Source organism: Tachysurus fulvidraco, chromosome 12, assembly GCF_022655615.1.
Source record: "Tachysurus fulvidraco isolate hzauxx_2018 chromosome 12, HZAU_PFXX_2.0, whole genome shotgun sequence".
NCBI lineage: Eukaryota > Metazoa > Chordata > Actinopteri > Siluriformes > Bagridae > Tachysurus > Tachysurus fulvidraco.
In genome coordinates this window covers 4,445,301-4,462,816 of record NC_062529.1, presented here as the reverse complement: position 1 = coordinate 4,462,816, position 17,516 = coordinate 4,445,301, and the positions used below count along the sequence as shown (strand labels likewise).

Genomic DNA, 17,516 nt, shown 5'->3' with positions numbered 1-17,516 from the left:
ATTTACTGTCACATTACTGTTTCAGTAGATAAAAAACATGCATTAACCAATGTCATAATTTGCGCACATCAAGGAAAAACTGAGTATTAAACAAAAGTATGTTCCTAATTTGTGTTTATTTCATAAACAAGCACATCAGAAAGGATTAAAACCATGCATCAAGCAAACAACTGACATATCTGAGGTAGAACAGGACTGGGAAATTACAACAGGTAAGGAAAGCTGTGTTGAACATAAACAGGTGAATAAGTTTTCTAACATTGAGTAAGAACAGAGATGATGTCAAAACCAACTAAAAATATCTCAGCTACTGTAGCATACACACAGTTGCCAGTGTATGTCGACCTTGAGCCTACGTTCACTGGCCATTGGATTAACTGTAATTGTCAGCATAAAGAAGAAATTTAAATACCAATACTAACAATAACACCGTATTTCCATACAATAAAATACTTGATTTGCAGTCAGTCAAAAATAATCCATATCTGTCTAGTCAATTATAGCATCAATCGTAAATTCAGTATCGGCATAAAGTAATAATGATCAATTAAAAACTATATTAAATTATAGATAATTCAGGTTTTGTGTCAACTTTTTGCTAGTAATTGGTAAATATTAGCATGGCAGCAGCTACAGGGTGTGGTCATGTCCAGAGTTCTTGGTAAATCAAACCATCACTGGCCATCTTCTGTTTATGGATATGGAGGTGTTGCTTGGTGTACTCTGGGGCAGTATAAGTAGGGGTGTCTGGTTGTCAAGTGGGCGGTCGCCACCTTCCAATACTACCTACTGGCCCTTTCGCCTTATCCGTCCACAGCTGATGCTCAACCACACCTGCTGTTCTACTTATGAATATTTATATAATATTACCTTGTAGGTCCTTGTGGACACCTCCTCATACCCATATGTGCTTTTTGTGCATCCTATTCCAGATTTAGTCCTTAGACTATACTCTCTTCCCAAACTGTCTTGGGAAAGGATTTTCACTAGATTTTAGACCATGACTGTGGAGATTTGTGTTTATTCAGCCACAAGGTCTTTAATGAGATCAGGGATTAATGTTGGTTGAGGAGGTCTGGGGTGCAGTTGTTGTCCCAGTTCATCCCAAAGTGTGTGTGGTTGAGGGCAGGGTTTTGTATAGGACATGCTGGAACAGACTTAGGAATCTTGGTTCCAGAGACAGGAAATTATTAATGCTACAATATACAAAGACACTATATGCAAATGTATGCTTCGAACTTTGTTGCAACAATTTAGGAAAGACTTACATATGGTCAGATGTCCACAAACGTTTCGCCATATAGTGTATGGCAAAAATATGCCTCAAAAAAACTCAGCAATGTTCGCCGGAAGCTCCTCTAGTACATCAAAATGTTTATTTGTTCAGACGTAAACATGGCCTTATACTGTATATGTATAAATGTAGCAAAAATACAGCTAGCCTTAGATGAAAAAATGGCCAGTGAGTATACCGATAGGATAGGTGTGCCTAATATATTGGCATATGAGTTCACAGTGTATCCGATGCCAAAGTAGGAATAAAATGGAGGATTTGTCTTTGGAAGGACTACACAATCCATTTTACATACCTGCTGGGCTAATCAGTTTCTGCAAAATTTTGGACTTTCTTTCCACAAGATAAGTCTTTACTTAACTTATGAGTGTTGCATATAATTATATTACAACCAACTATTAATTAGTTGTAGGGTGAAGCAGATAAAAGCTCATGCTCTCTCCTACAACTCCTTCATAGTAGATCAAGCTAAATACAGCAAATTATAAATGTTAACAATACGCAGATAATCAATAAATAATAAGAAACTAATGAATACCAAGATAAAGCAAATAGCATGAATCAAATTTTTTTAGGGATACTGGGGGAAATGTTTTTTCTGTCATTATTTATTCTCTACACAGAGATACGGTGAATGCATTTGTAAACAGTCTGAAAGTTTTTCATTAGGATTAACAAGGATTTTTATAGACTTCTCTTCATTCATGTTAAGGAACAGAAAACCAAAAAAAAAAAAGACTATAAAATGAAATATCTTTGAAATTTGCTCCATGCACATATTTCAAGACATAGTTTTAAAGCAGAGGCCTTCACCCTATGTTTAGATAACGTAACCCACACAAAACATTGCTGCTCTACAGTTTCTGCTGCGCTGCAGTTAGACATGATTTTTATAACTAAAGGGTTCCTTGGCATTGGTGTGCTAGTATCTTAACTGCAGCAGAATGTGTCTTGAGCCTGTAAATACTGTGCAAGTATATATATGAACTTAAAGCCCTATTCTAAAATATTAATGAAAGTATACTTATGTATAATGACTTTGGAATGAGGTATTTCAAATGTTTCGGTGAGGGTGGAGGGTTCAGCTATGACTCAGTTAAGCAGTGTTCCATACAGCTGAGCTTTGGTGAGACTGTCCTTTCTGCTGAGTCCTGTACTGAATTTTTGATGCTGTGGAGAAGTCTTCATCTGTGCCCCTGGACTTTGAAGCTTGTAGTGCCGTATATTGGAAGCACCCATTGGACTTTGGTGCAGTGAGTCTGCTGAGCTATTGGGGCTTACGTCCACATATTCTTTATTCACATTTCCCACAGTGCTTCCATTGTCTTTTGAGACTCCTGCAATGAAGAGGCTGCTCTTAGACTCCTGGATGCTGTTATTTGACTGGTACATTGGTCCTTTTTCAGTCTTACACAAACCCAGACTGTGCTTAGGGCTTGTTGCCATGCTAGAGCCAGGAGAGTTGGAGAAGCAGGAATCTGGCATACCTGTGTGGAAGGTGTTGTCTCCTTCCTGGCCACTGCCGTAGAGGGGTCCTAGTTTGATTTTTGAATGGCCGATCGCAAAGTGCTGCTCAGAGAAGCTGTAAGGAGAAACGCGTCCAGGATTGAGATACGAAAAGCTATTGATATCCTCCACACTCAGATGCCTCCAAGGGCCTATTAGCTCCTCCTCAGGAATATGAATGCTGCTGCAGCTGTCTTTTGGAACTCCTGAAGTGCACATGCTGTGGGAGGAAGTGAGCCCTGGTGAATGGTATGGCTCGCTGTAGCACGAAGATGTCCGCATGTAGACTGGGGGGTTGCCCTTTAGTGGGCTGGAGGTCATGTGTTGGAAGCTGTGTGACTTTGGAAATCCTTGGCTGTCTTTGTCATATGAAGATGTGCTTTTAGACTCGTAATCACCATCCCTCCAGTCCATGTACAGAGCCAAGTGAGATGAGGAAAGGGTGCTGGGAGCAAGACCTTTCTCATCTGAAGCCACACTAAAGCTAGAGTAAGAGCTAGAGCCTGGTGTGGACCCTTCATGGAGCGCCACATCATTGTAGTGGGAGTGGAAGGTATAATCCTTCAGGTTGCTATCTGTAGAGTTCCGGGTCTGGAGAGTGGTGGTGTTCCTGCCTTGGAGGTCTACACTCTTTCGACGCTCCTGCCAACGATCCTGTCGCCTTTCATCCATGGGACAATATAATGCTGTGTCACTGCGGTACAGGTCAGAAGATTTGTATACAACATGGTGTTGGAGAGTATCAACACTCTTCATTTCAGTGTTTGTCAGAAAGTTTGGGTCTTGAGGCTGAGGACTAGGTGAGCGGGTGACTGGGCAGCTACTCCCTGGCCCAGGCTTCTCCTCTAATTTGGTAATGACTGTAGACGCAGCATCCGAATAGGGTGAGTGGAAAAGGCCCTTGCTGCTCCCATGCCCATGATTCTCCAGGTGAGAACTTGCCTTATCTTGGAACTCAGTGGGCAGCTGAGAGATGGTTAGGAAGGGAAAAATGTGATGATAAAGTTTGTTAGTAGTAATCAAATAGGACACATGACAATCAGGTGTGCAGTATTGAAAATGGAAGACAAAGCATGTGTATCAGAGATTTAGTTATTTTTAATTTATGTTGAGGTTTGTCTCACAAATCAGCATAGTTAGGGTGTTAGGGCATAGTCAGTGCCTGTCACATTACCCTAAGGCCGCTTGTACATTGTCACACTCCATCTGTGAATGTGTTTCTTGCTGGCAACATTTCAACATTCTGCTGACTTCCAGGACATTTTACTTATCAAATTAAATTGCTCCAGCATTCATACTCCCAGGCAAAATATTACAGTTGAATGAATAAAGATAGCATTGTCAATTTTTTTACTAAACAAAATTTACTCAGTAAAAGCATACCGTAAATTTATTCTAGTCTAGAGGATATTGTTAAAAGTTCAGAAGAATGACATATAGCATTATTGAGAGAGCCTTTATTTTATCTTTTATCAGGTTTGGAAAAATAGCACAAGAAGTACAATTACCTTGGACTGCATCTTGGCTCTGTAAAGGGATTTTCCACAGTGCAAGAGTTGAGCTACACTGTTGCAGTCCTTCTTGTACAGGTCCTGTGGGAAAGCCACACATCAGTACTGTGTCCTAGCAACGGCACTTTCTCTGAATATTAAATATAAGCTTAATTCTAGGTTTATGAAATATGCAGCTGTGATTAGTCACTGAGTAGAGTGACGTTTTATACCTATATACAATTTTTACTCTGTACTAACTAAAATAATCCCAGTCTTATATATTCAATGGATTTACTCATACATTGTCATGAAATTTTCATATTTGCATACAAATACATATTAGCATTGTCGGAGTCAGAGAAAGGTTGTGTAACTTTATTTGAAAGGTGCTGAGGACAAGAATAATGAGGCAGAAAAAGAAAAAGCAGTAAAAAGCATTTCGGAAGTTTTTTATTTTGTATTAACATCCGGAACAGATTTTTAGACAAACTAACAATCATGGAATGATGGCTGCTTTATAATTATTTAAAAAATGAGATTACAGCAGAAATGTCAGAAGTTTTTAGAGCCACATACTGCAATTAATTTTCCCTGACTGATTGGAGACCACTGAAGATAAGATTAATACACACAGATCCTTCTATTTATGTGAGACTTGAGATTTATTTAACAATTTATTAAAGAGGTTTCCAGTGTCAGTACTTGTCAGTACAATAAATGATACAGTATCTGTCATATCTAAGGTTAAAACCGTTCCTGTATGTGTTCCATACAGAACCATGACAAGTCCTGCCCACCTTAGAACTGACTAGAAGGTGTTCAGGGATTCCTCTAAGTAAGAGGAAACAATGTTCCTCTATGTAAAGTGGCATGTTGCACCTTTAGGAGATAGGGGTCTTTTATATACCTGAACTAGGGGGCCAGCCCTTATAGCACCACTGGGCATAACAAGGAAAGTTCACCCTTATTGCATGCTACATGGTCAATTGGTTCATTAAACCAATCTACCAAAAAAACAAAACAAACAAACCCAGGATTAATCGTAAGCAGATCTCTCAGATACACTTTGTAATCCACTTCTAATACACATTCTAGTACAGCTGGCAGTCTCTCAGTTTTATACACTGTCTTGACAGCACATAAGCTACATATCCACACATCTCCGGTGCCTTTGTGTACTTTTGTTGCCTGCTCACCTAGCTATCACTCTCCTATCAAGAGCCACTGCTCATCAGAAAAAGCTTTGCGTCTGCAGTGGTTGAGCTCACTGAGATAAGGAGGTGTCTCTATCGGTGTTATTTGGGGCTTAGCTGTAGGCTGTAACTTCTGCTATTGCTTTAATTCCTTGTGCTGGAATTTGATTGGCAAGTGTGATAATGTCAGCTACACAAACATATATATATTTGCTTTTTTCAGCATTAGGAGGATTTTTGTTCGAGCAGTCATGGACTAAGATATGAGAACTGTAATGAACATCATTTTGTAAAGAACTGGCAGTAGTAGGAAATGTTGCACATTTGTGTATAAACTCTGAAGAAGAAGGGCAAATATGAGAATATGACTTTGTTGAAGGAATAAACCCGATCAGACATGCACAAGAAGGTTTCTAAGCTATTTGGTTGAGATGAGATGAGATGTCAATCAGCATACAACACATATTTGTGGACTGAAGAAGGAAACCGGTCTTGAGGTATCCCCCAAAGCTCAGGAAAAACGTACAAACTCTGAGCACACAGGGCAGAGGCAGGAATATCAAACCCCTAACCCTGGAAGCTGTGTCTGGACTGGAGGCCAAAATAAAGCCACCAATGAAGAATCCACTGAGTTTCCATGTTACCTGTAAATAAATAAAGGAAAGCAAAAGAAGAGACAGAGAGTGGACACTGTGACTCAAATTGTTGTGAAACATTATAGAAAAAATCTCTCTCCCAGCTATTTCCTTGTGCTCTCAAACGTATTTTTTCTTCTGTTGCTGCACTTTCATTGTTCAGTTTACTTCTGCAGCCACTTTCAGATAGGTTTGTTAAAATGAGAGACAACACAACAGATCAAAATGCATAAGGAGCTTATAAACATGACTCCTGCACTTTCCAAATCAAACACCTACATCAGCCAGCTTGTTGGTAAACTGAATGTACATCAAGTCATTGTGTATCATTTATTACAAATGCATACGGAATCTTACCATGGACAAAAAATGCACCTCTTCCTTACTTTCTGTAGCTTTTCTCTTTTCGCTTATCACATTCTCTCTCTCTCTCTCTCTCTCTCTCTCTCTCTCTCTCTCTCTCTCTCTCTCTCTCTCTCTCTCTCTCTCTCACACACACACACACACACACACACACACACACACACACACACACACACACACACACACACACACACACACACACACTTCCCTAAGCAGTTCTCTTTTTTTTTTCTGCACCTTTTCTAATAGACATTTAAGAACATAAATAAAGCTATGCAGACTTTATCTATGCTAAAAGTAAAGATATATGTTCACTACCTAGCATCTAACCTTCTATTTACCCTGTGAAGTTAAAATATTATAATATTCCACTAGGATAATATTCCTTATTAACGCAGTAACACACATATTACTATTACATCTAACTAACAGTAATATAACTAGACTAGAGCTGTGTAGCTCGGTAGCTTATGTTACATGCAAGCCATAACACAGCTTTTAAATGTACATTTTTCTTTACTTAATAAGCTACCTAGTCTATGGGATATAGCAAATATTATGCAAAATGTTATCTTACCCGAGATATTCCCAGTTGTTTTGCTGGATAGAGGGAAAGTGGAAATCCTCTGTCACTGCCATTTCCCACTGTGAATTAAGTTTGTCCAGAGATCCTCCGACAGTTTACTTTTCCCAACTTAATACTTAATTTTAACACATCCATCGGACATACATCTCAGCGATTCACTCCATACCATGCGATCACGACACTCACGTCAGAGCATGACTGCTTTGCGCCTGATTCATATTCACACTAATTAACACTAGCATGTGAGTCACGTTTTGTACATCACTCAGTGTCCAGCTTTTGTTTTTGCTTGTCTGTATCCTTGCATATTATTTATTTCTTGTTCAACTTTAGGCCTTGCCATGCTATGCTACTTTCTTTGTTTGCCATTTGTATTTTATGTGCTTCACCTGCAATATACAAGGTCTGCACACAAGCCTGTTTAAATTAAAAATAATGATAGCAGTTTATAATTGAATATGTGCACAGCCACTGTAATGTATCTTGGTCGCAAATTGGACTTTTCCTCTGAGCCGAATCCATTCCGTAGAATGTTAAATCACTTAAGTCTTATTCCCACTGGGTCCCTGAATCCCAGACATATGTCATCTGCACTCAACCTACCAGCCTCTGACCTCAATCATTCTTATTGTACCCTACAGAAAATTATCACTATCGCATACAGTCCACCTCTGTCATTCCCCCTGGTATTTATTTAGAGTCAGAGTGAGCTGCATTTCTTTTCAAAGGGTGGCTTAGGACATAGATTGGTCTAGACATATGGCATTAAAGGAAGCGTGACCATGATTTAATGAGTTTAAAAAAAAAATTGTCATTCCATGGTCCCATAATTATAAGAATTCGCACAAGCCAAATGGTGAATAGTTACAGCAAGTAGAATGGTTTAGTGGTCATAGCTATTCTCTTTGACTATATTTGTATCCAATTAAATGACCCTGGCTCTTTATAATCCTACACAGTCTGTTTGCGATACACTTTTATGGTGCCGGTAGACAGATTTTGTGATGGAATTTAGCTTTTTTTTTGTAGTCAATATCAAAAATACATCCTCATGCTTGTTCGCTAGCTCAGTAAGAGTCAAATCAGCTGAAAAACCCATCGGGATGTTAGTACAATATGAACACAAATGAATAAATACAATTACAATACAATATGAATAAATTGCTATTGTAAGTGCTTAACGATTAGGTAGATCTTTTTATATGTTTTAAGATAGATGAGGTGCCTTTTGGAAGTTCATTCTCTCAAATTAGTGACAGGACAAAGAAGAACCTTAATGTATGTCTTCCTTGTACCTTGAGAGATTGTGCATCCAATCAAGCAGTTTGAGGTAGGGGATTAACTGCTAGGAACGAGTTAGTAGTCCAGACTTAAAAATGTCAAGTGAATGAAAATGTGCCTGAGTAGCCTTGGATTGAAACGATCCCCCTGATGTTGTAAAATTGAAACCTGAATTAGCGAGACATTTTAGTGATATGCGTGGAAAAAAAGTTGTCCAGGACTACCCCAAATCTGGGGGCAGCGATAGGAAGATTCCAAGATATTTACATAGGGAAACATCTCTTTGCTTCTGGATTTTTGAGCTGCCATTCATGAGTAGATCGTATGCAGTCTGTGCAGAAACATGAATGTCTGAAGATGTAAAAGAAAGAATGAGTTCAGCATCATCAGCATAGCAGTGGTAGGAAAACCCATGTGAGGATATAACCTCACCAATAAAATGGGTATTGCAGGAAAATAGAAAAAGACGGAGAACTGAGCCTTGTGGGATGCCACTGGAGAGCCTACATAGAGCAGATGTGGAGCCCCTCCAGATCTCATAAATTCCACTTATGTAGAAGGACAAGAGGGATTTACCTTTTTGAAGGCTGCTGGAAGGTCAGCGTGAGACTGATGACTGCTTGGCTGATGTGGTGCCATGAAGATTCTCAGCAATGGGCGTAAAAAGCATATATCTTTGAAGCCATACTACTAGAATCTATATTTACTTTGAGTAAGATAGAGATAGAGTTGATTATAGGCAGAACTTTCAAGAATTCTATAAAGAAATCAGAATCTGTTGTTACATCTGAGGTATCCAGAGTCAAAAAGGAGTGCATTTTTATTTGCAAAGTGCTCGAGTATGTTGTGTTTAAACCAATAAATGTGAAAATATATTGAGTCTATTGAATATATAAAGTTGCTACATGGTGCCTAAAGGATGATTTCAATGTTTAGTGTTTTCACTTGTAAGGTACAGTTGCAAAAACAAAAAAAAAACAAACTTAATTGTAATAAATGTCACACCGGGAGGAGGATGAAAGACCCATACGCAGCAGGATAGCTTCAAATAAATAGATTTAAAAACTAAAATACATAGAACAGAAACAGAGACAAACTCGACAGGACAAAGAATGAGGAAGACACTGATGATGATTCTGATGATTCACTGATCACGGTTAAATAAACATAACAATGAATACATGGGGAACAGGTGTGCAGAGACGGGGAGGAGTAACCAAGGGCGGGGAAGACACGTGACACGGAACATAAACAGAAGCACATGGCCAAAAGTCCGGGATGAACCGTAACAGTAACCCGGCTCTCTCTAGGCCCGGCTCCCGAAGCACCAATCCCATCTTAATGACAATCCCGACGAGGTCCAGGAGGGGGTCGGGGTGGGGCGACGCACAAGGAACACAGCGAGGCAGATGGCAGGAGCAAGGCACACAGCAAGGGGGATGGGGGGATCAAGGCACACGGTGAGGTGGATGGGGGGAGCAAGGCACGGCGGCACAACCAGAGAGATCCGAGCGACATCCACAGTCGAGCAATATGGCCGAGCAGAAGGGTCGAGTGACATCCACAGCAGAGCAGAAGGGCCGAGCACAACCCCGACACACCGCGACCACACCACGTCTCAAAGACCAGAATGGGAGGGTGGGAAAGATCCTCCGCCACGGGCCTGCAACACCCCTCACGAAAACCAGAAAGTGAAGTGACGTACCCTACTGGAACAAGTGTGGGGCGATGCCGCAGAACACCAAAAAAAGGACAAAACCAGGCTGGTGACATCTTCCGCGAAACAGAAGTGAGGCGACGTCCGCCTCGGGGAACCGAAAGTGGAGCAGCATCCCTCATAAAATGTGGAGTGATGTCACCAAAAAAAGGAAAAAGTCAACGGGAAAACAGGCTCCCAATAAGCTGGTGCAGGCTGGAAGCTATCCTGCTGGGTCAGAGTTTGTGCAGAATCATTCTGTCACACTGGGAGGAGAATGACAGACCCACATGCAGGATAGCTTCAAATAAATAGGTTTAATAACTAAAATACATAGAACAGGAACAGAGAGGAACTAGACAGGACAAAGGATGAGGAAGACACTGACAATGATTCTGCGCTGCCTTCGGCAACGTGACACAGAACATAAACAGAAGCACATGGCCAAAAGTCTGGGCTGAACCATAACAATAAATGACTTACATTGTCTTCTCTTAGCTTTTTAATAGTGATCTTGGCCTCCATTAAATGATTGTTGAGTACGATGATCTCTCGACTAAGTGTCCTTTTCTCCTCTTCATATTGCTGTATCTAAATGAAAGACATAAATAAATATAAAATCACTTGAATACACAATCTCAATTTTAGATCAGTTCTGGTTTGCTGTTTTTGTCAGACACTATTGTGGCATGCAGCTCACATTTTTATTGCAGGGTTTATTTAATTTCCCCTTCCATAAATCTAGTATTTGCATACAGAAACGAATACTTACTGTAGGTGCTCAATATTGTTACTTAAGGTTAAGTTCCTGCTTGTTTTTGAAGTTTTTTTTGCTATTATAAGTGAAATACATGCTTAACTAAATTCAGGTCAGTTGATTGACTTGACCATTGCAGAAATCTATTTGACTTTTGAAGCATTAGGTGGTACATGAGGTGGAATGCCTAGGATTCTCAGCATTTTCTTCCATTCTTCATACTCCATTTCCTATCATTCATCCTATCTATAAATAGAATGTTGTCCTAGAACTGTATTATCTTTTATTATTCCCACAGATTATTTTAAGTGAACTGATGAGAGAATAAAACACACCTGGCTGTGGTACAGCTGAGAAGACAACTGTTCAAGTACTTTTGTTCCCATAAAAAAGGTTTTACTTAAAAAAAAGTGGTGTTTGGGGACAATCTCTCTGGTAATGAGAAAATAAATGATGGTTGTGTGGCTATTTTGTATGTATCCAGTGAGTCAGTCAGTTCCCAAATCCCCAGTGAAGCAATTAGCTGCAGGTTGTGGTCTAAATTTTCTTCAAAACAACATCTAATTATCTCAGAAACACACAATGAAATGCCAAATGACGGCATGTCAGTGACAATGGTCAGCTGAACAGACTTCATAACATTGAATTGTTGCCAAGTCTGTTTTGCTGCTGCCTGCATAAATAGTGTGTGTTTTTTTAATATTGTCTCATTTTAAGTTTTTTTTTTTTAAATATCAAAAAGCCTTTTATTTTAGAAAATGAAACAATTGTATACTGAATGATTAGATGGGAAATATGTTGAACTTTGCTAGTAGGACCTGGTCCAAACTGAACCAATTAATACTATGTACTGTATGCAACCATTGGGGTGGAGTGGTGGTGGAGGGGTCACAGTGGCTTGGGGGTTAGCACGTTTGCTTCACACCTCCACCCTGTGTGTGGTGTTTGCATGTTCTTCTTGTGCCTCAGGGGTTTAATTTGGGTACTCCGGTTTTCTCTCAAAGTCCAAAGACATGCATTGTGGGCTGATTGACATTTACTGTTTGCACTATGTTGCACACCATACACTTGATGTGTCAAGAACAACTTACATTAAGTCCTTGGCTTTGTGTTGTTTTATGTATTTCTGTGTTTTATGTAGCTCTGTGTTTGCTTTATGTAGCACCACTGTCCCGGAGAAAAAAGTGGTTTTATTCCACTATGTATTGTGTCGGCTATATATGGTTGAAATGACAATAACAGCTACTTGAATGAACTTATCTTGACTAAATTGTCCATAGGGTGTGAATGGGTGTGTGTGCATGCAATTGTGGTCTGCGATAGAGTGGCATCATGTCTCCTGGAATTGCCTCCATTAGGTCAAGTGATGTAAAGCATGGATGGATGGATGTAACTATGGTTATATGAACTCAAGTTAAAAGTCGGTGAGAATAATCTGGATACCTGAATAGAGTACATGTCGTGGTACGGGCATCCAGCATGTCTCTAGGCCATGTTGATGATACAACCACCTAGTCGGCAGTCTCTGCTCAGACAAGGATGTGTACTTCTTGATTCAGAGTAATACATCTGAGCCTCACGGTGGAATACTGTCATTAGAAACCACCATGCTACAGTAGGTGATGCTTTCTGCATTCCATGGCCAGCTTCAACACTTCAAGGGTGTGATCCATGGGACTCACATTGTTTAAGGCTTATCCCACATAGTCAGCTTGTAGACGGCTGACGACATGACTCTCTGTAGTTAAGGTGAATGTAAGGCAGATGGGAGTCTTGTTGTGGGTGTTGAGTTAAGGGGAGTTTGTCCACATGGATTGGTGTAATATCATTAAATTTGGCACACAGTTAACTGATGTCACACAATGTTAACAATTAAATAAAATTTAAAGCTCTCATTACACAGCTAAGATGTTTTTGGTGTTTGAGATTAAATTGAAGCTTGACGACAACAGCGGGCATAATTTTAAAGAAAAGACGTACGTATAAAAAAAATGATTTAAAAAAACAAAAAAACGTCCATGGCCTTTCAGTGACTCACATTGGTGTGAGCTGGTTTAGAAATTGAGTTTGACCCACCTGACTTAAATGGAAGTAATCTTATTTATTAAGGAATATTATGGGACAGATACTATGACCCCTTAAGTGGCATAAATTTATTTAGAAACCACACTCCTTCCATGCTCCATTCAAGCTGAATTTGCAATGTTTTTTTTTTTTTTTTATAAATCATCATTGTGCAAATCACTTGCTGCCTGAAAATATGTCTTCAAGAAAATGGGAAAAGACAGAAATTTCCACAGCCATTCTGCTTTTGTGACAAACAGAAAAATTGCTCGGAATAACTTCCTTTGTAGTTATAGATTAATATTCTCTCATGGTCCTCTCCTCCACTCATGCAGATTAAGCATACCAGTAAATTTCCCATTGCATGTTACACACATTTTTAAAAAGATATGTCAATGTCAGTTATTTTCTTCACCTTCCATTTTCATTCAATGTCCATTTTTGGTCTGAGCTGCAGTGCGAGCGTTTTGCTTTGAAATATCTTTGCAGGGAATTAAAAGATGCTGCAGTCAGAATGAGAAGTGCTTCTGAAGCAGGTTCTTATACCTTCATATGAGGGACAGTAATTTGTTCCAGCAGGCGTCTTAACCTGGCTCCCTACAATACAATTTTATTTGGCAAATTCTGCATATATAGAGGAAGGCAAATTATGTGAAGGACACATTATGATTAAAATTAATCTCAGTTTTCATAATTGTAGTGTGTTTCTATTTTTTGAAACTATCTTTCTAACATAATGAATTTAGATTCAACAAACAGACTGTGAAGTGTGAATATTATTGGCAGTTGTCGGCTACAGACAAATGACATGTTTTATGATGGTTGAGAAGAATCCTGTCAGTCCAAAATATCCCAGTGGGCCTTGAAATCTGGTGACTGTGAAGCCCATAGCATATCATCTATATTAATTTCATATTGAATAAATTCAGTTGAGTTTTTTTTTGTATAGCGCTCTTAAGGACTGATATTGTTGTAAGCAAAAAGTCCCTGAGATTATATGAGGAAGAAACCTTGAGAGGAACCAGGCTCAGAAGGGAACCTCATCCTCATTTGGTGACACTAGACAATAAATAATATAAATGTAAATAATGTCCTTTCTAAAACGATTTATTGTCAAGTAGAATTAAGCACCTGAGAGCTCCTCAGCATATTTTCTGGGTTCTTTACAAACTTAAGACTAATTCCTTCCTGTCAAAGTCTTCAAATTTTCACCTTCAAATTTTTATATCCTGGAAGAGATTTTCTTAAATCAGAATAGTAATGTATTATGTCTGATAATTTGTTTCTCTGGACACCTGATAACTGGCAAGGGGCAGTTAAAAAATCACCTGGGTACCTTCCATGTGGGTATTTAATATTTAATGTGAATACACATAATACTTCCCATAATCTTGTGCTTTAGTACATATGATCAAATGCACATTATGATCTAGTACTTGCTAATATTATGAACAGCAGCTACGCTAATTCCTCTCCGCTGCTTCTTGCTTCTTCCTATCCTAAGGCATTCAGAGATTTACCAGTTCCGGTTGGATTCCGCTTTATGAAGTATTTGGTCATTCTAAGAGGAGATGCCAACTACATGTGGTCTTTGAGGACAACAACCTCCTCATCAGTACACAACTGCCAGACTATATATTAATAATCACACCCTCCAGTGTCACCCAAATAAGGATGAGGTTCCTGATTGAGTCTGGATCCTTTCAAGGTTTCTTCCTCTTCGATCTAAGGGAGATTTTCCTCACCACAGTCTTTTCAGTCAGCTGCTTCGAGAAAATGTCAATTGTTAAGAGCGCTATTCAGATGTTTACAAATGATAACAAACTCTGGTGGTTGTTCAGTTCTGTACTGAAGAGTGCGTATTAGGCAAGGAAATTTCAACAGGTTTCACATCACATCATGATGCAACCTCATACATACATACAGTACAAACTTAATTCCAAAGTGTTTTCCTGTACTTTTTTTAAACTGAAACAGGATACAACTGAGTAGTATGCAAACAAAAGGACGCTCATTGGAAAGACAGTGGAACTATGAAAGGATTTTATCTTTACAGCCTTTCAATCAATAGCCTGAATGGCTTAATCACCAAGCTCACAATGTCTTGCTCTTTCCTGAGGTGATCACTAGCAGTCTTGAGAGAGACACATTTCAGTTTGGCTTCCTGCATGAGCTCATGAGGTGGTGTCTAAACTGTGTTAGCACAAACAAAAACCAAGCAACTACTGTATTGTGGAGGCTATGAGGATGTAAAGGACTTGGGATGGATATGTGATGAAAGAGCAGGAGCATCCAATCTTCTCCACAATTGGCCGGTGTGAATGCAGGTCTGCATTTTAATCAAGAATGAGCCCCACCTGATTCTACCTGTTTAATCAGCTGGTCATGGTTCTCACTAGAATCAGGTGTGGCCTCTGTTTGGTTGGAATGAAAACCTGCGCCCACACCGGCCCTTTGCGGATACACTTGGACGTCCCTAGGATAGAGGGTCTGCATGTTAGCTGGCCACACTAGCAGCACATATATGAAGGTCACATAGAAGTGGTGATGTGAATAATACAAATATGGTGGACATGTATGAGATGAGAAGAGAAAAGGGAAATATTTGGTCCTTTTGCAGTAAAGTGTTGCCAGTAAGTCAACCACCAGTGGTTATCTATATAATACTATTACCTCATGTCTTACCTCATAGTCAGAACTGTCCTTCACTCAAATCTGTTTCTCCACTGAAACTTTCAATTGGCTGTTTTTTTTCTGTATAAAGTTCTTATATCTAAGAATAGTTTAAGGCATTCTTTAATATATGCACTGTCACTGTAATATATGCACTGGGTTCAGCACAACAATAAAACCCCATAATTAATAACCTCTATGCTGAAATCTGCTCACAACAAATACATTACAGACATAATTTCTTCTGCAGGTCTGCAGGAGTTTTGTTTCTTCCTTCTTGTCTAATCTGTTAAATGGAGATATACAACTGAATGAAGGACAATTCTTCTGTATCGTTGGCTAAGCAGTAAAAACATATCACTTTTCTCATATTTCTCTCTTCACATCGTCTTTTGAAGCGACCCTGAAGTTCCAATAATTCTGATCATAATTTTCATCCTTTTTTATATTTATGTAATCAGAAAACATTGTGATATTCTAGAGAACTATTATTCCTCACAAACATATGTCCTTGGGTACCTACACAAGGGCTTATATAATAGACACAAAGATATATTTTGACTGGTTGGTAGTTTGAGCTGAATTGATCATACCTTGCATGAAGATACTGTGCATGAAGATTCAATATATCCTGCTGAAGCTTGAACAATTGCTTCAGCTCAGAAATGTCACTTGTATCAGCAGTATTTGGAGTCCTATATTAGTGAAGTTTCACAGTTCTGGGTATGGCGTTGAAAAGATTTGGGTGTATTCACAGCCTCATTTGCTAGGTTGTTATTTATTTGCATTACATTCAATTATTTCCAGTGGTGTGATGTGAGTAATGCAAATATCTGGTTGAGAAATCATTTCTGTAACTGGGAATCATTTCTGTAACTTCATGTTAATGGAAAATAACCATTGTTTCTGCTTTGCATCTGCATTGGATACTATGGAGTTCTTTGTGAGTTTTAAATGGGAGTTATATGGGGTAGAAAATGCATTGGATAGTGTAAATTTTACCTGCTTAGTTTAACTGAACAATTCTAGAAACAAATTGGCTTCAACATGTAGAAGTACTGTATAATTATGATACTATTGATACTATAAAGTCAGTAACAATTTTTGATAACGATCTGCATGCTAAAACTCTTGAATTCCTGCATCTGTAGGCATTGTATTTGTTGCTATATCCCTTTTTCATGCACTTTTTCAGGGTGTGACTTAAGTACTTAAATGACTTTAAGTACTCATTTTAAATAAAAATATACCGCTGTCTTCCTTCACAGAATGTGCTTACTGTCAATATCACATACGTATATACAGGTAAGTAACTATTTGCTGTTCTGTGGATGGGTTTCTCACCTTTTCTTTAAACTTCTCCTCTAATTCTTGGTTTATTCTCTGCAGTGCTGCATAGCTGCTCTGTATCCTGCAAGAAAATAAGATGAGATGACTTATCATCTGTTGTCATATTGCAAAGGTTTGCTAAAAAACAGGAAAGGTACTGTACTGCTCAAAAATACCATTGCAGATATAAATCACGGTGCTAATGAATGACCCGGGTGTTCAGATTTAGTTATATGCAGGACGCCTGTGTCTAATTTTAGTACAAAGTAAACACTACTCTTGGTGGGATTCCAAAATGATAGCAACTAAATAAGTGTTATTTTTGCATCTTGTTTTAATATGTTGTATTTAAATTCTGAAAAGTGTGATCATTAGGGAGATAAGGCACTTAAAAGAAGATTTACTTAAAATAGAATTGCTTCTAATGAATAAATTTAAGTTGTAAATTTTTTTTTTCTACTTTTTTCTGGCACACTGGGAATTCAACAGGATCTCTCTCTCTCTCTCTCTCTCTCTCTCTCTCTCTCTCTCTCTCTCACACTCACACTCACACTCACACTCACACTCACACACACACACACACACACACACACACACACACACACACACACACACACACACAGACAAGATTACAATAATAAAATTT

General features: G+C 38.8%; 1 protein-coding gene and 1 long non-coding RNA gene across 5 annotated transcripts in view; one reads left to right on the top strand and one right to left on the bottom strand.

Moving 5' to 3' along the window:
- Positions 1-85: 85 nt before the first annotated feature.
- LOC113651121 (brain-enriched guanylate kinase-associated protein) overlaps positions 86-17,516 on the bottom strand; it is a 28,617-nt gene continuing 11,186 nt past the window's right edge. For all 4 annotated transcript variants that reach the window (XM_027159793.2, XM_047821371.1, XM_027159794.2 and 1 more), the window contains 4 exons: positions 16,886-16,952; positions 10,531-10,638; positions 4,309-4,392; positions 86-3,766 (listed from right to left, as the gene is read on the bottom strand). In XM_027159793.2, the coding sequence (XP_027015594.1) occupies positions 2,387-3,766; positions 4,309-4,392; positions 10,531-10,638; positions 16,886-16,952 (1,639 nt within the window). In that variant the 3' untranslated portion in view covers positions 86-2,386. The remainder of the gene's footprint in view (positions 3,767-4,308; positions 4,393-10,530; positions 10,639-16,885; positions 16,953-17,516) is intronic.
- Positions 14,630-17,369, top strand: LOC113651125. Its single transcript, XR_003442607.2, has 3 exons — positions 14,630-15,501; positions 16,810-16,846; positions 16,931-17,369. It is a non-coding gene; the product is annotated as an uncharacterized LOC113651125 (long non-coding RNA).